The 22,606-nt window shown below is 39.0% G+C and overlaps 1 protein-coding gene across 3 annotated transcripts in view; it reads right to left on the reverse strand.

The window, feature by feature from the left end:
* Positions 1-20,291, reverse strand: part of LOC129765920 (NADH-cytochrome b5 reductase 3) — a 36,336-nt gene extending 16,045 nt beyond the window's left edge. The window contains exons 1-2 of one of the 3 annotated variants that reach the window (XM_055766365.1): positions 20,085-20,286; positions 19,567-19,669 (exon numbers count right to left, since the gene is read on the reverse strand). In XM_055766365.1, the coding sequence (XP_055622340.1) occupies positions 19,567-19,587 (21 nt within the window). In that variant the 5' untranslated portion in view covers positions 19,588-19,669; positions 20,085-20,286. Of the gene's footprint in view, positions 1-4,683; positions 4,885-19,566; positions 19,670-20,084 lie in introns of those variants that run through there. The other 2 variants (XM_055766367.1, XM_055766366.1) reach the window with 2 other exon arrangements.
* Between the last annotated feature and the right edge of the window lie 2,315 nt (positions 20,292-22,606).

Consider the following 22,606-nt stretch of genomic DNA (forward strand, 5'->3'; position numbering starts at 1 on the left):
TGTGTAGAAATTCAGTAAGCAGAAGATATGAAGGCATATCTTCCAATGCAATCTTGAATAACCGAGCCAAAGCGTTGTATTCGTACCCGTTTTTGTAATCCGTGTTAGGAAAACACTTTTCGGAGTGCAATAAAACATGCGGGTGCAGATGTATCCCCGGCTTGCATGAATCAACATTAACTTTTACTTTTTGACGTAGAACTACGTCTTTCAGGAAGGATGCCTAATCACAGGTCACGTTTTTATGAAATAAAAACAGGTCACGTTTTTATGAAATAAAATTTGGGTTAATAACTACGAATTCTCATTATTTGCATACCATTCGAATCGGAAATTCTCTAAGATTTGTTTGATATGCCATTCATTACAATTCGCTAATCTCTAAACAGTTTGAATTCATGAAAACTGGAAGAATTTGCTTTTTCCCATACATTTTTTCTGCCGATTTGTGTGCTAACCCTACCCGTATTTCAAATGCTTATAACTCGAACATTGGTAGCATCAATTGATAGGAAATATTTTTACGCGTCTATCACAATTAATAAAATGTTATTTTTCATGACATGAACAATTGAATAACTGTAAAATGTCAAGCGTTATCTAAACACACTAACTGCCATGTTTTGATTGGCCCGATTTACGGTTTCCCCAACACAGACTTCAAAATCGATGTAACTGGGGGAATCCGCTTTGCAAATACATGTAAGTAGGGGGCATTTTTTGGTGTTGAGTACTTTTGTACTCGCTTTTCGTTATGCAGACCGGAATATCTTTCCTTAAAACGTACTTGTTGCGATTTGTTCGAACTCGGTAAAATTTGTTGGACTATCGGAATTTTAATTTGTCGCAAAAGAACGATGTTGGCAAGTGGCTTTCTTTATTCTAACTGAACTCTATTTCGTTTTTATAACAATTCGTATTCATGGAATATAATAGGTGACTTATGTGCTATAAAATACGTATATAAAGTAAGTATATGTGTATATAAAGGTAGGTATTTTTATATTCATTTCATTTCAGGTTCTCATATGTTTCTTTTCAGGTTCACAGATTATTCTCATTTCAGCAGGATCCAATAATTTTAAACTGAGAAGTCTGGGAAAATCACCATTTCAGATACTAGAGGTGAATAAACTTTCGCGGTTCGAGAATTACGTAAACATGAGATGTGCAATGATTCCAGAGGGAAATGTAGAATACATTGATCGTTTGACAATTCTTCCGTTCATATTTTGGTAGTCCTCGACATCATATCAAACGTAAAATGACGTTCATCAAATTTACTTGTAACGGAGAACATAATCTATTACAATGCATGAATATGTCTTACATGGCAACTGTTCAAACTTTTTACTTACAAAGCAAATATGTTGAATTCAATTGAATTCGACAATTGCTTCATTCAATCCATAAGTTATTCAATAAAATACAAATACTTACCAAGATAACAGTAGTCCTACGTCAACCATGCCGTTATATCATAGATATAACCCACCCATTTTTTCCACAAGGGCTCTTCTCAAGGCTTGAGATGAAAAACTAACAAAAAAAGGATGGAACAAATCCACAGTTTCGAGTGAGCGGATATCATATATTTTTTCCAAAACTCCGAAATTATGCAATCCCTCATGAAATGTACACTTTACTCCCAAACTCATGTACATTGGGCGATTTTACGGTTTTCGAAACACTCAAATAAAGTTCGACTGCGCTGAAATTTTGCATAGTGTATTTTTTGCGGGAATCAACATTTATCAGGAAATTTCGTAAATTCGTAAATTTGAGATGACCATTTTCATTACACTCTGATGCACATGGAAAAAAATAAATAATAAATACAGATCAGACTCGATTATATACAATTTTCGACTCGATTATATACAGTTTGAAAAAAAAATTTTTTTTTGCTTTTCAAATATATATAAATTTGAGTGGCTATTATATGTACAGTGTGGTAAAAATCGTGATTTTTGAAGATTTTGCTTGAATTTCCCCCAGGAATTGTTTATATCGATATTGCAGCGAAATTAAGAAAGATAGAAGTTGGATGTCAAAGAACAAATAGTAGAGCGGTTAGAGAGCTTTAATTCAATTGATAGAAACAACCATGTTTGATACGAATTTTTAGGATAAAATTAATAATAAAAAATTAAAAATTACTAACTTTGAAGTTTTTCATTTCCAAAATGTTATTTAAATCCAGTAATTTAGATGTTTTGTGCACCCGTGGCCGAGTGGTTAGCGTCATAACTAACATGCCGGGTGTTCGGGTTCGATTCCCGTTCTGGTCAGGGGAATTTTTCGTCAAAGAAATTTCCTCCGACTTGCACTGTGATCACGCGTATTCTAGAGCTTGCCACTCAGAATGCATTCAAGGCGTGTTATTTGGCATAGAAATCTTAACTAAGTACTAATAAAAATGACGCAAGTAATACTACGTTGAGACGGCGAAGTTCCTCTAGGAACGTTAGTACCATTGAAGAAGAAGAATTTAGATGTTTCACTACTATATTCTGTACTAAATTTTCTTATCTTTCCAATGGAAGCAACAGAATCGTCTTCTGTAGCGTACTTTTCAATGTATCGCCAGTTTGAGGCAACTGAGTCCAAAACAAACAGAAAGTTCTATAACTCTCTCATTGTTGAAATTCGAACATGTGAACTCTCGAATGAATTCGGTTTTTTATATGAGAAAGGTATGTTATGACTTTAAGGGGTTGAATCGAAAAATTAAATTCATCTTTTATTTTCAAAAAACGAAGAGTATATGCATAAAAAAGATTGAAAGGAAAAAAATGAATCGATTATATACAGTGAAGATAAATCCAAGACTGTCTTCTTCTTCTTTTTTGGCTTTAAGAGGGTTTAAACTTTTCAGTTCATTCGCCTCTAGATAATCCAAGACTGTATATAATCGAGTCCCTGTAATTATAAATTAAATCATAATTAATAAAATAATTATTTGCCAAACAAGTTTTATTAATTTTGCTCCGCGATAATATCGTAACATATGTTAATTAGATATCTATGGGGAATCGAAAAAAACATCTTGGACTATCCAAGCGAATTCAAAGGTAGTGATTTTGTATTATTTGGAACAATTTCAACACTCCTACCTCAACTTTTTCTTTTCCTTACTACGTTCATGATTTTGCGAATGACCATATTATTTATGATTATTGAATTAATATTTCCACTTGAATTTATTATTTTTGAAGCAAAAAGTACGCTGTGGACAACCATATTTAAGCATATTAAACGAACCCAGCCCATCCTAGCTACACCCATGTTTCATTAAATTATCATATTAAGTATATTTCAATATTAATTCAAAATATTCATTTAAATTTACAAATTTCTACGTATAAATCTACTGCGGATTATCTGAACTAATTGTATGGAACCAGATTCCAGACCCCTCCTCTACCTAGCTACGTTCAATTTTGTTCAAATGATCAAATTTATGAAGCATATTAACAAAATATTCAAAATGTCTGATCCAAAAATAAAATACTCCGGATAATCGAGTCCGATCTGTACAATCAATAATTTTAAACACAAAATCAAAAGAAAAAAGGAGGAAAATTATTTTTCGGACCAGGAAATGGTCACCCTAATGAAAAAAATGAAAAAATACGGGTCTAATATTTTGCGATAAAGAACAATATAACCACTTTTCACGAAAATCTGAGAATCACTATTTCGGTTTTGCACGGACTGACTGTATATCACTTTGTGTTGCATTTTCTGATATTTAACGTCAAAAACGGTTCATTGATCAATGTTCAATTGTTCTACAAGTTGTTGTTGAGTTTGCCATCGTGTTTATCTTCAAACACTTTCAATGGTTTCCTCGTTCCTCACATCAAACAAAAACAAACAAAAATTTCTCAATGAAATTAGTTTCCTTGTGAAAGTGCATTGAAATGCCATATGTTGTAAATTAGATTTTCCTCCGAAAACCACTATCGTGTTATAGGAAAATTCGCTTTCCCTCGTGCAATAAACTGCTTTTTATATGAATATTGATGATAAACCCATTAATTATATGCGTGTTATGATTATTGAACCATTGAATCCATATGTGAAAGCACATATCCCCACTAATTGGAACAGTTCACTGTAATAAACTTCCGAAAACATAACCGTAATCAATAAATAAAGAACGAACAAACCATTGCCCCAGTCGGGATGAAACAACTCTGATGTTTGATGTTTTTGTATACATTTTCTCCTTCTCTAATTATACGGTGGCGACAGCCCAAAAAAAAGCGTGAAAATCTATGCTTCAGTGCACCAGCCCCCTCTTAGAAGGAAGGTCTTGAATTATAGAGACTTTAAACTTTTGCAGTTCATTCGTCTCTAAACCCCCTCTTAGATATTTATTGAAACGGCAACGAATGAATATTCAACAACAGAATTCTGGCGAGACTAACAATGAACAAATAGATTGATAATGCGAAAAACAGAGTTTTTGTGCGTATGCCCGTGAAAACATTCCCTTCGGAACGAACAGATCTTCAACACCTTTCTTTCTTATCTCCTCTCCCCCTTTGTATACAAACAAGCGTTTTCGGTTACCTTGTTAGGGTCCCATGTGAGATAATAAATATAATTCTCAACACTGTATAAATAAAAAAAACAAAAGCCGGCACCTTGGCATTGCGTAACTTGAATACTCACATCGAATTCCGACATCTTGCGGAGGGATGCTATCACAACACACAAGCTGCTGCTAATCACACAACTGGAATGATTCAGCAAAATAAAGGCCAAATTGTCGATTGCACGAAACTCACAAAACCGTTCTAATGATTACAATTGTTTCCCGTATCGCGAAATATACACGGGAACCACGTGAATCAAATGCCAACGCGAGACTGAATTCACGGTCAGCATGCGAGGAGAGTTGAGAAATGCCTCAACTCACCGACCGACTGATAAGGGGGAGGATGAGCGGAGAGCAAACGAAATAAAAACAAGCGGTCCGAGATCGTATTTCTCCGCACTCAACGGCGGGTCGTTCCGATGATTCGTTGGTTCAGTATTTGTTTTATGACGCGTAAAGGGTAGCTTATATGGTTTATTTTAAACTTAATTAATGTTTCAAGGAATCGTGGATCGTGAAAGCATGTCGTATTTTCGTATTTAGTAAAATTCAAGGTAAATTGCGTTAATGAGCTTTCTCCCGCCTGGAAACAAATTAAATTCTCGAGCGACCTCGAGTGCTCAGCTCATCGCGAATGCAAACAAATTAAGAATCAACAGAGCAGAGGTTTCTACTGAGATTACGAGTGAGCGCGAGAGAAAATTACTAACGTCGTGGACGTGGGTAACGTCCAAATTGAACCCCTATTCAACAGACAGGAGACAAAAAATCATGTTCTCCACTGACATTTTCCGCTTGTATTCTCCTTAATTGAGTTCCCCATTGACAGTTCTTCTGGAGATTTTCCTAACGATCTAAGCGTCATTCCTAGCACTCACGTAGAAAAAAATCATTTGTCGATTGGCCAATTCCATACCAAACCGATATAGTGGCTCTCAGATTTTCAAAGATTTGGAACGCTTATAACTCGAGCATTTCTCAATAGATCGCAAAAGTTTTTGCATCAATTGATACGAAATATATCTACGCATCTATCATAATGAATAACATTTCATTTTTTTTTTATCCCATCCGTTTATTAGGCTCATTTAGCAATTCAGCTGTCACAGAGCCGAATTTATTCGTATACATTTTTATGTTAAGATAACTATTGTTATATATTATTTAGGCTTAAGATTCCTATCCATCGATAAACATTTATTTTTTTTTTATGTATAACACAGTAGCTGTTTAGGCCTAAGAATATTCCAATTCTATCGATACACAACACATGCCGAGTATTCCATTTCTATCGATACACAACACATGCCGCCTTTTTCGGCGTTAGAATATTCCTATTGTTCGAATGTTCACAGTTGGACTGTTCACAACGGGACTGCTGATATGAGGCTTCCATTGCTGTGTTAGAATTAGCACCAATTACCGATGCAGCAGATCGTAATGTGAGCGGTAAGGGACTGGGATTACCGACACATGATGATTGTTGCGTGGACGTAGTAGCTAGAATAACACACAAAGATGGTCAGTTGAGGGGCCCTGAGTTATTAGCTCATGATCGTTCGCTTAGTAGCGGACACGCAACCAATTAGGCTACGAAGACCCCCTAACATTTCATTTTTCTTGAGATTAATAATTGAATAATTGTGAAATATCAAGCATTGTCCAAATGCACTATGTGCCCATTTTTGATTGGTCCATTTTGTACTCCTCAAATCGTACCGACCAAAACGGGCAACCAGAGTAGCAGCGAAATAGAATGAAGTAGATTGGAAAGAAAAAAGAAAAAAAATGAATGAAACATTGGCACATGCGTAATTCTCGAGCCAGCCAGTCAGCTTAAAAATCCCCGCTCCGCTGCCGTAACGATCATTCTCATTCAAACCGTACACCACATCGGTTCGCATCACAACACATCAACAAACCAACCCAAGCAACCATGTCTGGACATGGCAAAGGAGGAAAAGTGAAGGGAAAGGCAAAATCCCGCTCGAACCGTGTTGGTCTGGAGTCCCCCGCAAGGGTAGCTAGGCCGAGCGCGTTAGTACCAGTGCACCAGTCCACCTAGCCGGCGTTATATAGTTTCGGCCGCCGAAGTGATCGAGTTAGCTGGTAAAGCTGCTCGCGACGATAAGTAAACCCGCATTCGGAACAGAACACATTCGGTTCGGTGGACATCAAGACAACAGGCAGTTGCAGCGAGTGGCGAGTGGCAAACGCAACCGCAAAACGGCAGCTGGTAGCAGAAGAAAAAAGTTTGTTCTTTATACAATCTGCTTTGGTGGCAAATCCAGAACAAGGCGGCATCGAGGGCGTTCGAAATGGTTTTTTTTTTCAAAACCACGAGTACAAAGTTTTCTAAATTGGAACCATTCCATAAAACACGGCGCTTATCAGGGCCATTAAACCTTTCAAAAAAGATTTTACGAAATACAGTTCAATGCTTTCTAAAATAATATCCAAAATAATAATAAAACACAAATTGATTTTTTTTTTTTGAAATGAAATGAAATACAGTTTGAATAGATAATAAAATATAGTGGTTTTGATTTTAATGGTATATAGTAGAGCTGAAAAATGGAGAGGTTTATTTAATGAATTTATCCTCCTTGGTGAGTTTGGCTGTAGGAATAGGAAGTTGATTAAAGTATAATGTAATGGATAGAAGATAGATGTGAGTATGTGAGTATATATTATATTATTTGTTATTTATTATTATTGAATGCGTGTATACACATGTATGATTTCCTTCCTTCCGACCCGTACATACATGTGTATACACACATAAACACGCATACATGACTGTGAAGTGGTGAACTTTAATAAGCAATTTCCAAGGTATTTAGTATTTCGATTTAGATTTTACCAAAGAAGTCGGTTTCTTTCAGAAACGCAATTAAATTGGTTTCTTGGGTCTCGTCTCTACTGAGGATATCTCGGAGACTCTGACCTATGTTGTGTCGGACTCGAGCATCTTTGGTATGTTGACATTCAAGTAAAAGATGGCTAACGGAAACCGGAGCTTCGTTGCAAGCACATTGGGGTTTTTCGGCTCTGCAGAACAAGTGTGAGTGGGTGAAGTTAGTGTGCCCAATTCGAAGACGGGTAAGGACTTGCCTTTCCCTACTATTGAGACGGTCCTCCCAAGGGAGAGTGGAATTTTTGATTTTATGAAGATGAGTGGGACGGCTGTTTATCCAGCCTATGTCCTAACTTTCACGGACTTGCTGTTTTACCCAGCGGACAATGTCAGATGGAGGACAGGGCATGTCTGGGGGTTCTATTTTGCTGCCCTTGCCGGCCAGTATGTCGGCGGCTGTGTTTCCGCGGATTCCTGAGTGACCAGGAACCCAGCAGAAGGAGATGTTTTTATTTGAAGCAGCCTCTTCTGTTTGCTTAATCCATGGGTGTTTGCTGTTTCCACTCAGAAGATCGTGGAGACAGCTAGCTGAGTCGGAGAATATTGTGGTAAGAAGAAAATCATGGGTGCATTCTTGGGTAGCTATTAAAAGGGCGAAAGCTTCCGCACTGAAGATGGAGCATTGCGGTGGAAGAGAAAAGCTACCAGTGTATCTACTCTCAAAGATTCCACATCCAACTCCATCGGCACTGACTGAACCATCTGTGTATACCTGGTGATTAATTTGAAAATTGGATGCAACGAGGTTATTGAAGCAGGCTTTGACTTTTGGAGAAGGGTCTCCCGCCCGAACTGCCTTGAGAAGTTCAAGGTTAATGTTCGGCGGTTTGACGTTCCAATTTCTTCTCGTCGCAGATGAACGTTCACATATATCGGGAAGATCTTTGTTCGTGAGATTTTTGAACCATGTTTTAGCCCTATGTATTAATGGGACATTGTGGTCGCTTTCGGGGAGTGACAAGTGACGGATGGCTTTATTGGTGGTGGCTTTTGTTACCAGGTGGGTGAAGGGAAGTTGCCCACTTTCTGCCATTACAGCAAGAGTAGGACTGGAGGGAAAAGCGCCAATTGCGAGCCTAATTGCTTTATTGTAAATTGGTTGAATGGTGTTTAACACCCTGTCCCCTCCACGGCTGAAGGTGCCTATTCCGTACAGGATTTGTGGGACCAACCAAACATATACAACATTTAGCAGCGTCTTTCTATGACCAGAGGCTAGGTTGCCTGCGATAGCCTTGATGATGTTCAGTTTCTTTCTGGTGGCTATTTTGGTCTTTTGGGAATGTGATAGGAAGTTGAGTTTCTTGTCGAAAGTAACCCCTAGTATTTTCAATGTCCTCATTGTAGGGATCGGGATTTTGTTGAGCTGAAGATAGGTTCTCCTTCTGAGAGCTTTTCCGATATGTATGTGTTTGGATTTCTCCGGGGAAATTTTGAAACCTGTTTTTAGAGCCCAGTTTTGGATGGAGTCTAAGGTTTTTTGAAGCCTCTTTCTCTGAATTAAGCCGAAGCAGCTCGTAGAGATAAGAGTGATGTCATCTGCATAGACTATGATCTTTATATGGTCCGGGATAATCTCGAATAGAGATTGCATGGCAATGTTGAAGAGGGTTGGTGAAAGTGCTGAGCCTTGTGGGAAGCCGTTTTCTGGGATTTTTAGAGAAGATTGGTGGTTGTTAATAACGGTTTTGAAAGACCGGTTTTCTAGAAAACTTTTAATGAAGAGACCTAATCTCCCACGAATCCCCCAGTCGAAAAGGCTTTTCAGCACTGGGTACCTCCATGCCCGATCGAAGGCCTTGGATAAATCCAGGGAAACAATATCAATGTGGTGTAATTTTTCAGTTGCGTCGTCTAGGATTTTTTCGATTGCTACAAGGCAATCTTCTGTACCTTTTCCCGCACGGAAGGCGAATTGTCTGGGATCAATCAGCTTATTTGACTCTAGAAAAGTCGTTAAGCGTCGATTGATCATTTTTTCCAAGACTTTCCCAACACAACTTAGGAGAGTGATGGGGCGGAAATTGTCAAGAAGATGATTGTTCATGTCTGGTTTCGGGATACAGATCATTAAACCCTCTTTCCAGCAACTGGGGAGGGTTCCACTGTCCCAGACTTTGTTGAGGAGCTTCAGAAGTGCTTTTTTCCCGAGATGGGGTAGATTCTTAAGCATAGGGTAGCTGATGTCATCAGGTCCTGTGGATCCTTGTTTGACTTTGTTCAGTACTCAATCGAGCTCTTTGAGGGAGAGGTTTTTGTTGAAGTCAAATTCCACATCGGTATGAAAATCGATGGGAATTCTTTCGCATTCCGTTTTGTGGGTTAGAAAGGTTTGGTCGTAGTTTTGATTGGAGGAGGCGGATGCAAAGAAATCTCCAAACGCATCGGCGATGGTTTTCCGGTCATTGGTGTATTGACCGTTAATTAGAAGATTATATTCTTTGCTCCTTTTCTTGCCATGAAGCCTGCCAATCTTACTCCATAACTCCTTTGTTGACGCGTTGGGATTAATTTCGCTGACGAATTTAACCCAACTGTTGTGCTTGGCTGTGTTGATAACAATCTTAGCTTCTTTGCGAGCCCTTTGGAACTCTGTAAGCAGAGTGGGCCTCAGTGGGCTTTCCGGATGGGCCTTTCTTAATTTGCGTAAGGCCTTACGTCGACCTTTGATCGCTGCCTTCAGTTCAGGCGACCACCATGGGACACATTTCCTGCCAGGGATGCCACTGGTTCTGGGGATGTGCACCATTGCAACTTCTAGGACAACTTTGGAGAATTCCTCGGCTGTCCAATCTCGTTTAGCGGAGAGGCGGTTTTCAATGTCAAATTGATAGCCAGCCCAGTCAGCGTATTCAAATTTCCATCTTGGCCTTGTTGAAAACTCTGGAGAAGTTTGGCCGAAGGAAGTGAAGATTGGAAAATGATCGCTTCCGCAAGTATCATCGTGGATGTTCCAAGAAAGTTTTGAAGATAGTTTGTCTGATACTATAGTGAGATCGATGGCTGAAGTAGTACCAGAATAATGGATTCTGGTGTGTTGGCCGTTGTTAAGAAGGAGAAGAGAATGGTCGGATATGAAATCCTCAATGATGGATCCTTTTCGATCGAGGTATGCACCTCCCCAGGCGTATGAGTGGGCGTTGAAATCACCCATAAGCATGATTGGGGCGGGAAGTTGGGCGAACAGATGGTCCAGTTGGCCGCGTAGAGTGTTCGGATCGGAATCATAAGTGATGTAGATGCTAACGACGGTGATTGGAAAGGGGTGTTTAATGCGCACTACCACTGCCTGAAGATCAGTGGTAATGGGAAGAAGATCATGTGGAGTGCCATCCTTGATTGCGATTGCAACTCCGTGTTTTGAGGGGTTGGGACCCTCTTTGAAATATGTGATATATTTTGAGATGAAGTGTTAATTGAAATTGTTTGGTGTCATAGTTTCTTGAAGGGCTATGACTGTGGGATTAGAGTTTGAAATAAGCATTTTCAATTCTAGAATATTTTGTCGGATACTTCTGATGTTCCATTGTATCCCGAATTTCTGTGTTGGTGTTTTTAAATCTAATTCCTAAGTCTTAATTGTGTGTATGTTTGAACTATTCAAAGAGAATTAGTTCGATGGTCCTTTACCCTTGGAAAGAGAAGCTTTCTTTGAGGTATTGGTGTTATTTTTGTTTGGTGTAGAAGTCTTTGGAGTGTTTGTTGTGTTTGTATTGTTTTCTGTTGAATGTGCGTTGCTGTTGTTGTTATTGTTGTTTTTTGTTTGATGTGTGTTGTTGTTGTTGTTTTCTGTTGGGGTTGTATTGTTATTTGTTGTTGGTGTCTGTCTTTGTTCATTCTTAGTTCTTTTCTTGTCCTTGTTTGTTTGGGCCTCATCTTCAGATTTTTGATCTGACTCTGAGGATGATCCTTTAGTTATTTTTCTTTTGTTTTTGTTTTTGTTTGGAACATCAGACGTATCCATAGAGACAACTGATTCGTTTTCATATTCAGTTGATGAACTACCAGTTGTTGAATCTGTCATGGTTGTATCGAATGTGGTGTCGATTGGGGGGGTGCTTTCGCGACTAGAAGTGGCCGAAGCGGCCGAGGCGCAGTTACATTTGCAGTTACATGTGGGTGCTGGCTTTTGCAAGTTGGTGAGTCTGTTTTGCAGAACACTTGCGAATGAAGAGCCATTGTTTTGAAGTTGAAACTGTTCCTTTGCTTCTTTGTTAAAATTCCATTATCGATTCTGATTCTGGTAATTTTATTTTCATTTTGCCATACGGGACAATTCCTACTGGAAGAGGAGTGGTTTCCTTGGCAGTTGACACAAAAAGCTGAAGCATTGCAAACTATGTTTGCTTCTGTTTTTTTGTTCCGGATGTTCTTGGCCGCAATTGCATCGCTTGGTCGTATGCCCAAATTTGTAGCATTCGTAGCATTGCATGGGATTAGGATAGAAGTTTCTAGTCCCGACTCGAATGAACCCGAAATAAATGAAATCGGGAACAACCGTTCCACGAATGGTCAAAATTAAAGTTGCCGTTGGGACAACAATGTTGTTATCCTTCCTGGTAATACGCTTGACATCGATCACACCTTGATCGGAAAGCTCAGTAACCAGTTCGGATTCTTTGATGTCAATGACATCACGGCAAGTGACAACGCATTTGCGTTGATTTAATGTTGGGTGAAAGATAACTTCAACAGGGGTTTCATCTATTAATTTAGTTATAGAAAGGAGCTTACCAATAATATCCTTGTCCTTGGTTGTAAGAACATACTGCGTCCTCTTTTTTTCGTCTCGTTGTGGTCGCGCGCTGTTAAATTTATCCCCCGCAACGTTGGAGATAGTTTCGCTAACTATGAACGGATTGGAAGGGATCACGTTCTCTCCTGTTGCACGAAGGAGCAGAATTTGTAAATTGCCGTTGAGTGGGTCGGCCCACTTTGGAGAGGTACGTTGGGTAGGTTTCCCTTCGTACAGGTTTGTAGCCCGGCCTTGAGGAGGCCCGGAGCTACTGGAAGCCATTTTGTTGTCTGGCTACACCCTAGGTATAGCCGACAGGTGGGTTTACCTTTGCACTAAAGCACTGAATAATTCTTGTGGGGGCTTGACACTTGGGGATATGTTCCTAGAAAATACAACTTTTTATACGAAAGCACTTGAAAAACCACCAATATCGCGAAAACGCTATTGAACTTGTTTTTCACCAGTCACTTCACTGTCCGTATGGGCACGTCTTCTTTTTAAATTATATTTTAATTTAGTATCACTACTCGCTACAATTAAACTGTCAACACTGCCCAAAAGAAAAAAGGGGGTGTGGCGTTGGTGACGCCGAAAAGCGCGCGCTTTTCCGGTTTGCCGGCAAGCGCCCGCTCCTAACGGTCAACACTAGCCGTTGCTATCTGCTTCTTCTTCTGCTGCCGCGCTGCAATAATGATAACGATGCTCCTTCAAAACTCGCCAACGAGAGACGTCCTAGTCCAATGTCCAGGAATTCGAAATGCCGAGCTGAAAAAAGAACGACCTTCTCGGTCGGAGGTTAAAATCAGTATGGAATGTATTTTTTGCCATCGCTCCCTTTTAACGCTCATTCGTTCGTCTCGTTGGACTCGCCCCTCTGGCTGAGTTTGCCGATTTGTCTCTATCCTGTGAGTGTGTACCGCTAGAGTATAAAACACGCGGACCCCAAAAAATATCTTATTTTCTTTCAAACCGTAAACCCGTGTGGTTGTACGGCATCGGCATCGTGGACGTAACAAAGGAGGACAAGTTAAGGGAAAGGCAAGTCCCACTCGAACCGTGCAGGTGTGCAGTTCCTCGTAGGTGTATCCGCCAGTCGCTCAGCAAGGGTAGCTAGGCCGAGCGCGTTAGTACCAGTGCACCAGTCCACCTAGCCGGCGTTATATAGTTTCGGCCGCCGAAGTGATCGAGTTGGCTGGTAAAGCTGCTCGCGACGATAAGAAAACCCGCATTCAGAACAGAACACATCAAGACAACAACAGGCAGTTGCAGCGAGTGGCGAGTGGCAAACGCAATCGCAAAACGGCATCAGGTAGCAGAATAAAAAAGTTTGTTCTTTATACAAACTGCTTTGGTGGCAAATCCAGAACAAGGCGGCATCTAGGGCGTTCGAAATGGTTTTTTTCAAAACCACGAGTACTAAGTTTTCTAAATTGGAACCATTCCATAAAACACGGCGCTTATCAGGGCCATTAAACCTTTCAAAAAAGAGTTTAGGAAATACAGTTCAATGCTTTCTGAAATAATATCCAAAATAATAATAAAACACAAATTGATTTTTTTATAATTTGTTTGCCAGGATCTGATGAGTATGTGAATTTGGCAGTTGTTCTGAGCTTATTGATAGTTGGGGACTTTCCTGATTATTCAATTTTCACCAATTCTTAAATTGTTTCCAGATTGAAAGTACAGTAATTTACAATTAGTTCGACATTTAGCCAATTGGACGGACATGTAATGCGACTTATTTAGTTGGACATTTTTGTAAACATAGAGATCCAAATTATGACCCCACATTGTAAGTCGACACTGTACCACTGTCATTGCAAATGTTCAATTACAGGTTAAAATTACCTCTAATCCGATACTGAGTGGTGGTAATGTGACGTGCCATTGAATGTAATTTACTGTAAAATATGTCACAAGCTGGATGGGAAGAAATTTTCCAACTGTGAAAGCTGTGGCGAGTGGCAAATGCAATCGCTAAACAGAAAGGTTTAGCCGAACAAGATGGGGATATCGAGTGATAACAAAACAATAAACTCTTTAGATTGAAGATAATTTTGTGATCCTGAAAAGGACCCTTTTTAGCCTGCATGTGAATCCAACGAGCGAACAAATCGTAATGATTTTTTTTTTGCCATCGCTCCTTTTTAACGCTCATTCGTTCGTCTCGTTGGACTCGCCCCTCTGGCTGAGTCTGCCGATTTGTCTCTATCCTGTGAGTGTGTACGTGTAAATGTGTAGCGTATAAAAACACGCGGACCCCAAAAAAATATTTTATTTTCTTTCAAACCGTAAACCCGTGTGGTTGTACGGCATCGGCATCGTGGACGTAACAAAGGAGGACAAGTTAAGGGAAAGTCAAAGTCCCACTCGAACCGTGCAGGTCTCCAGTTCCCTGTTGGTCGCAATCACTGATTGCTCCGTAAGGGTAACTAGGCCGAACGGATTGGTGCCGGAGCACCAGTATACCTAACAGCGATTATAGAGTTTGCGGCTTGGCTTGCAAAGCTGTGGCGAGTGGCAAACGCAATAGCTAAACAGGAAGGTTTAACCGAACAAGATGGGAATATCGAGTGATAACAAAAACACGACACCAAAGGTTCTTTTCAGAACCATCAACATATTCATAAAGAGTAAACAGTAAACTAATCCATTTTTCAGGTGGATAGATAAGTATTCACGTAGGAGAAGAAAATAAAACAATATATTTAAAATATATATTTAACAAAAGCTGTCCCTTTTGTATAGTCCTCCGTCACTCCGGTTATGTCCCCGACATTACCCACCCGTCTTTTTAAGCGTTTCTTAACACTTTCGTCGCTCAACGCGACGTTTCTGAGTTTTGCGGATAAACTATTGAATGAAGATCAAACTTAGTTTGTAATCAACTTTTACATGATCTAGCAAGATTTTTTTGAATTTAAAAAGGAGTTGGCGACAATAACACATGTCAAAGTCATGGGACATCGCAAAAATTGTAGTACAAACCATCCGTACTATAAGTTAATAAACAGTATAGTATAAACATTATATAATATGGTTATAATTTTATTATTTGTCTACATATCCTATAGTTACACTTAGGTGCCTATTCTATCAAATTCCTTTCAAAAGTTCTATTCAATTTGAACGATGAAAGTGTCACCCATATCTGGGTGAGCGGCGAACGTGTTAAATGTTTCCCCAAGGTAAACATCAGGCATGTGTTTCTCTGAGCGTACGCGGGATAATCGGAGACCGCCCGAAGCCGAACGATGACGGAAAATGTGATAAGATAACGGAAAATTTGCCGAGTGCCCAGCCCACTTGATCGCTTAACTGACGATGCCCGTGTTGCCAGAATTGGGCATGTCACACATTTTCTCTCTTCTCCGAAAAAATGAAAAAAAAAGTTGATGGGTCTGACCCTAGGGGCACGGACGGGTTCTTGACATAGGACTATGATTGTGTGTAGTAATTGCATTTAAATTGAGTTTTTCATTGTTCAAAATATGTATTTTTTCATATTTGATACATCATATGGATGCCCTGGAAAAACATGGGAAAAATGTACTTATATCCTTTAAACGGGTTAGATGAGATAACGTGGTAGAATTCGAAACACAAAAATACAATTAAAGCCATTACTACACTCTTCTTCTGTTTATTCAATCATGCAGAAAAAGACAAAGAGTCATCATGTATCATTTTGAAACACATAATACAGGACGGCTGAAAGTCTATATAATAAAGAATAAAAAAAAACATATAATACAGGGTTTTCCAACTTTAAATTCCGAAAGTAAATTGAAATAAAACACACTTAGAATTCAAATTTCGATGAAACTTTTATTTCAAATTAAAGTTTGGTTTATGCCATTATGTGTGAAATACAACATAATTCAAATGTCCACCTAGGGCTTCTTCGCACACCTCGATCCGGAACAGGTAATTTTCGATGACTTTTCGGCACATATGGGGCGGTATCTCGGTCATAACTTCACGAATGTTGCCACAAAAAAAGTCTAGCGGGTTCAAATGCAAAATTCGCCACAATGATGTGTTTGACAAGCCCAATTGCTGAGCACGCCGTGGAATTGAAACATTCGGGTCATCCTCCACACTGCTACGGATCCAGTTTGTTCGAATTTACGCACTACATTAGCGATTGTGTGCTCTGTAGGCCGTCCATGACGACCAAAATCCGTCCGTAATGCTCGAAAAACATTTTCCGGTTATTCATCATTTTTATAGTATAATTTAACAAAATTAACATGTTGTGCGATGCTAAAACGATCCATATTGTAAAATGGCAGACATTCAACTAACGATATGACGCTTTGGTTGACAGCTATATCAAACGGTTGTCAGCGCAGGGCTGTATACTTTCGGAAGCCCGAAATGGAAAACCCTGTATAAGTCAGTCAAATCAATCTATGACTACAAAAATATATTATAGATAAAAATAGCATTATCTCCTTCGTTACCACGTTGTCCGGAACATTGTTTGTAATAACTTTATAGCCCTGAAGGATCGCGAATACTCAATCTATCATAATCTGATTTACGTGGGTATACCCTTTCGATCTTCTAAATCAGCAGCCATTTAAATTCATTTATTGCATTTTACATAACCAAACAACATACTCGATATTATGACATCCTGGACCACAATTACACGAATTGTTAGTAGTGAGACCTACACGATAAAAACATGAATTGAGCACAAATTGATTGGTCGACATACAATATAATATAAAATTAATGCCTATTATCGGTAAATGAAGAATAATTCATTTTACGCATCAACTCACATTATGAGTGAACGCCCGAATTTAGGCAAAAAGATTGCTCGTTGCGTCGGGGAGGAAGCGAGTGGATAGTGCAGTGGAAAGAAAACATACCAAATTAAATCGTCAAATTGTTAACTTTTTTTTACTATATTCACTGTTCATGTTACAAGTTACAATTGGATAAATTTCCTGTCTGATATATAACACAACATATGTCGCCATAACCATTTTGAGTAATATGCGTTTGAAAACTCTTAATAAATCGTTACATTTTTCGTAGAGTGACCCCCCTACACAGAAATCAAAGACATAGTCCTATGTCAAAAAAGACGAAAAGAACAAACGCATGTGGATTTCGTTTCAGTGTTTTTTTCCTTCACAGAAAACATTTGAACCACCTTTGAAATTGATGAGCTAATTGAGGACGTTTAACTAACAAAATATCGAGCCAAGTTCTGTTCTCCATACGGTCATTCAGAGCCCGTTCTTGTTCTAGGCGGTCGTCCCGATGCGCAAATTTTTTACTTCAATTTTTACACCGCACGGTTTTCCCGATCCGCATTTCTTTCCATTTTCTTTTCTACCCATAAAGTCGTCCCGAGCCGTACTCGTTTCATTGTACGGTCGTCCCGATCCGTATTCATTATAAAATATTTATCTATTTTTACCTTGCTATATTTAAAAAATGGAACATATCGGTGTTGATAATTTGTTCGTTTTCCTTGTGCATCTTTAGGGTAACGCTCATTATTAATATTTGACCCGTAATTTTGAGTTTCAATGCGTTACTGCTGACCACTCATGTCTTCATGTAATTTCCAGTTGTTCCCCCAAAAGGTTCTACTGCCTTTTTGCACACATACAAACTTTAATGAAAAAAACAGTTTTTTTAATTTCTGCTTGGAATATTTCACAAACGGTGAGAATCACACCAAATGCACTTCGGAGATGTGCAACTTCAGTGTGACTTAATTCCCACGCAGAGCCCCTGAAAATATTTCGGTTCAAGGCGGCAAAATGTGTTTCCCTGAGCGGGATAATCGGAAACTGCCCAAAGCCGAACGGCGTCTGCCTGCTGATAAGATGACGGAAAATGTGCAGTTTGGTTGTACGGCGGCATTTTACATGCTTTTTGACGTAGAACTACGCCTTTCAGGAAGGGTGCCAAATCAGAAAACAGGTCACGTTTTTATGAAATAAAGTTAATGTTAATAACTATTTTCACTGTGAACAAATTCTCTAAGATTTGTTTGATATGCTATACAATTCGCTAATCTTTAAACGGTTTAAATTAATGAAAACTGGAAGAACTTCCTTTTTTCCCATACATTTGTTCTGCCGATTTGTGTGCTAACCCTACCCATATTTCGAATGCTTATAACTCGAACATTTCTTAACAGATCGGAAAGATGTTTGCATCAATTGATAGGAAATATTTCTACGCGTCTATCACAATTAATGAAGTATTAGTTTTTATGATATGAACAATTGAATAACTGTAAAATGTCAATCGTTATTTATTTCAAAATCGATGTACCTGTGGCAATCCACTCGGCAAATGTACATGGAAGTTGGGGTTATTTACGTTCCCACTGAGCTGTGTTTTCCTAACACGGACTTAAAAATCAATGTGCCTGGGGGAATCCGCTTTGCAAATACATGCAAGTCGAGGGTATTTTTTGGTGTTGAGTACTTTTGTACACGCTTGTCGTTGTGCAGACCGGAATATGTTTTCCTAAAATGTACTTTTAAACTGAGAAGCCTGGGAAAATCGTCATTTCAGATACTAGAGGTGAATGAACTTTTGCGGTTAGAGAACTATGTAATCATGAGATGTGCAATAATTACAGAGGGAAATGTAAAATACAATGATCGTTTGACAATTTTTCCGTTCACGTATTTTGGTAGTCCTAGGAATCATATCAAACGTAAAAGGACATTAATCAAATTTATTCGTAAAGAAGAACATAATCATTTACAAAAATGTTGATGCATTCTAAAATAATATTCGAAGTGGTGAACAAGTGGATTGCATAATATAATTGCGTAGTTCTATGTCGAAAGTATGCGGTCGTGTCCTAGATACAACCTCTTACATTTTCTTTTCTATTCTAGAGGGATTGTATGGGTAAAAGACAAAGGGAGCAAATGACATACTCTGGGTGAAGGAAAGTTGAGAACACAAATTCCTGGCGTCTACACATGATTCTATACATGATAGATCGAACTGTATATCTGGGGAGTTGTAGTTTGTGACAATAACACGCAACAAGTGGGTGCAACAAGTACAATGACGGATCACCTGCAGCATGCTCTCATACCCACCCCTTTTTTCAAAATTGCATAATTGTATTTCATTTTTGCGAATGCGAAATGCGAAATGCAAAAATGAAATGCAAATTTTTGATTATTCTGACATAGTTTCCACTTCATTTCCATCCACAAATGAAACAAACACCCCATCCATTACAACTTCACCTAGTTATATGTATACTATCATTTAATATGCAGAAGAGGGCTTACTCACCTGACTAACCGTGACAGCCATGAAGCAGTATATATTTTTCTTCTGCAAACGCTAGCCGGTGTTCGGAAGTGGTCAGACCCACAAGAAACTTGTAGGATATCTCCTGCAAGATTAATAATTCAATGAAAATGAGAGCACGTATAGACGTTACGAAGAAAATCGACTTTTCCTCGGAGACGACAAACTCAAGCGAAAGTATTCCAAAAAACTGAAACTAAGCAGGATTTTTCTTTGGGGAGGAAGACAGAGATCCTGTTTTTTTGTTACAGGAAAACAGTCGGCGTGTGGAAAAAGGAAAACGTGCGAAAATCATAATTATGTAATGCGTGTGAGGGCGTTGGATCGAATCGGTGAATCCCTGGGATAGGTCAAAGTTACGTTACGTGGAGAATAATTTTTGAAGCTATTTTTAAAAAGTATATAGGGTTTGCGTCATGCTAGTAAATATAAACAGACAATTCAATTCTTCATGTGAGTTTAGATTGGAATATATTTGCAGGATCAAGAATATTACTCACCTTCTACAGGTCTATCAGCAGCAACAGCAGTCTGGATTATTTTTTTCTCTCCAAAGAGTTACGACAATTTCAAGGTTCAAGCGTTCAAGTCTCACAGACGTACCAATAATTCATCAATCGAATTGTACCGTATCAATGAAAGTCGAACCAATTTCGTACTAACCAACCTATGCACACATCATAAGAAGGTAAACTAAACCGGGATGCAGTGCTCACTGATTTCTTTGACGATGATTCTTATACATATTTATGTGCATGCTTGTGTTCGTACGCCAAATGGAAGGCGAGATGTGAGCTGCCTCAGTAAGTTGTGCCCACAGGTGGGTTGAATATGTAATATCCGCGTTGACGGCATTGAGCTCCGTATTACGAAATGGGAGAGTAGGCATGACAATATGGGTTTTCAGAAGAAATGATCACACTTTAAAATAAAAATTATGAATGAAAATTATTATTTCCAGATCAAATTAGTACTCTATGTAAATGAAAATCACTTTTGCTTGCAAGTGCTGAAAAAATATATAACAAAAATTGTGTCTAAAGATAGTTTTATATTATAATGATAAATTTTGGTGAGAATATCTGAAAGTTCAAAGAAAATAGTGTAAATAAGGGTCAGAGTAACGTACTTTTAGTAGGTAAATAACGCCAAGAAAATTTTGTCATACAAATATTAGCAATTTAAAACTGCCTCAGGGCCGACTAATCTGATAGAGAGTAGTTGGCCTCATACAAACTAATGTCGTATCCAGATGTCGACACCATTCCCCTGTTAACGCGAATCGAAGATGATGATGACATCTAAATCTGGGGTGGCTTTTCGCATTTCGAAACGAGTAACTCGGTTCGAGAAAACTCAAACTCGAATCGAATTGAATTTTGTATTATGTATCTCTTTCGAGTTAATGTTTTCAGTGTACAGAAATGTCAATTTTGACGTAGCACTACGTCTTTCATTTCTGTACCGGGGTGTAAGTTCAAAGTTTCGAAAACGAAAGAGTGAAGCTAAACTGCAAGGTTTTGAACGTTAGTACCTCTTTTCCGGCTGAACGGAGTGGTATGATAATCATTTCATTCGAAAGACAAAATGTCCACGAGTTATATGATTGTTTATTATTGATCCGAAAACTTGTTTCAATAGCTTTAATATTGCTTAGAAAACAGGTTATTGAAACTGTATACGCTCTGGAAATCCATTCAGTTGATGCGGCGATGTGAGACATAGACGGTCGCACTCAGACGCCTATGCATTATGCTCTTCTTTTCCTATCCCATATCTCTTCTGCAGTTGACCCGAACGGGTGAGTATAAAACATGACGCTTCCTTTGCTTTCGTCCATTTCTACCACTACTCACGTACCGTGAGAACTCACTTCATTGAGACCAAGCAGACAGCTCGTAAATCTACCGGTGGTAAGGCACCACGAAAGCAGCTCGGAAAAGCGCACTAGCCACAGGAGGTGTAAAGAAGCCACATCGCTACCGAACGGGAACCGTCGCTTTGCGTGAAATTCGTCACTATCAGAGGTCGACCGAATTGCTGATCCACAAGCTACCTTTGCAGCGTTTGGTTCGTGAAATTGCCCAGGACATCCGCCGTTATGGCACTGCAGGAGGCAAGCGAGGCATATTATATATAGTCGGCCAATATACCAATTTGTGTACTATCCACGCAAGACGCGTCGCATTATGCCCAAGGACATCCAGCTGGCCCGTCGTATCGTAAGAGAGCGTGTTTAAACAGCCGCGCTTCCGCTTTCGTCATTATTACCTTAGTACCTTAGCATATAATCAACGGCCTTTTTCAGGGACACCAAATTTGATGGACTAGAATTCAGAAAAGTTTCTGCAGACCGAACTGAAAGGAGCATTTAGCGGAAATCGTGGTGTCGATGATAATTCGATACCGATGGGTGCCATTGACTATGGATTTGATAATGAAGAACACGAAATATATGACATGATGTAGTGGATATTTCACCATATCGCAGAAATCACTTTGATGAAAGCTGCATTATAAAATTATTTGTGTACGAATGCCGCAATCGATAGTCGATTCTAATTTGCATTGGGTATTTCCTCTGAGGACTCGATTCCTCCTTTGAGCATTAATAATCTCTTCCTGGCAAAACGAAGTGGTATGATGATTACATTATCCGAAAGATAAAATGCAGAAGTTTTTTGCCAAACTTTTCAACCTCCAACATCTCTTTCTCCCGTTTGTCGTTTTTCAATTCCATTTCTCTTCTGCAGTCGGACTGAACGGAGCGATTAGCGAAAACCGAGATATCGATGATAATTCGATACCGAAGGGTGCCATTGACTATGGATTTGATAGTGAAGAATACGATATATAGGGTTGGGGAAGAAGAAATGTCGTATTTCTGATCGAAATTTGACGCTTTATTTAACATACTTAAAATTATCCAATTTAAGTCAAATATGCGCCGTTTTGTTCGCAAACTTGTTGCCATTTAGAAGGCAACTTCATTTTCCCCCCCTTATAAAACCCCCCTCCTTAT

The sequence above is a fragment of the Toxorhynchites rutilus genome, chromosome 2 (genome assembly GCF_029784135.1).
Source record: "Toxorhynchites rutilus septentrionalis strain SRP chromosome 2, ASM2978413v1, whole genome shotgun sequence".
NCBI classification, from domain to species: domain Eukaryota; kingdom Metazoa; phylum Arthropoda; class Insecta; order Diptera; family Culicidae; genus Toxorhynchites; species Toxorhynchites rutilus.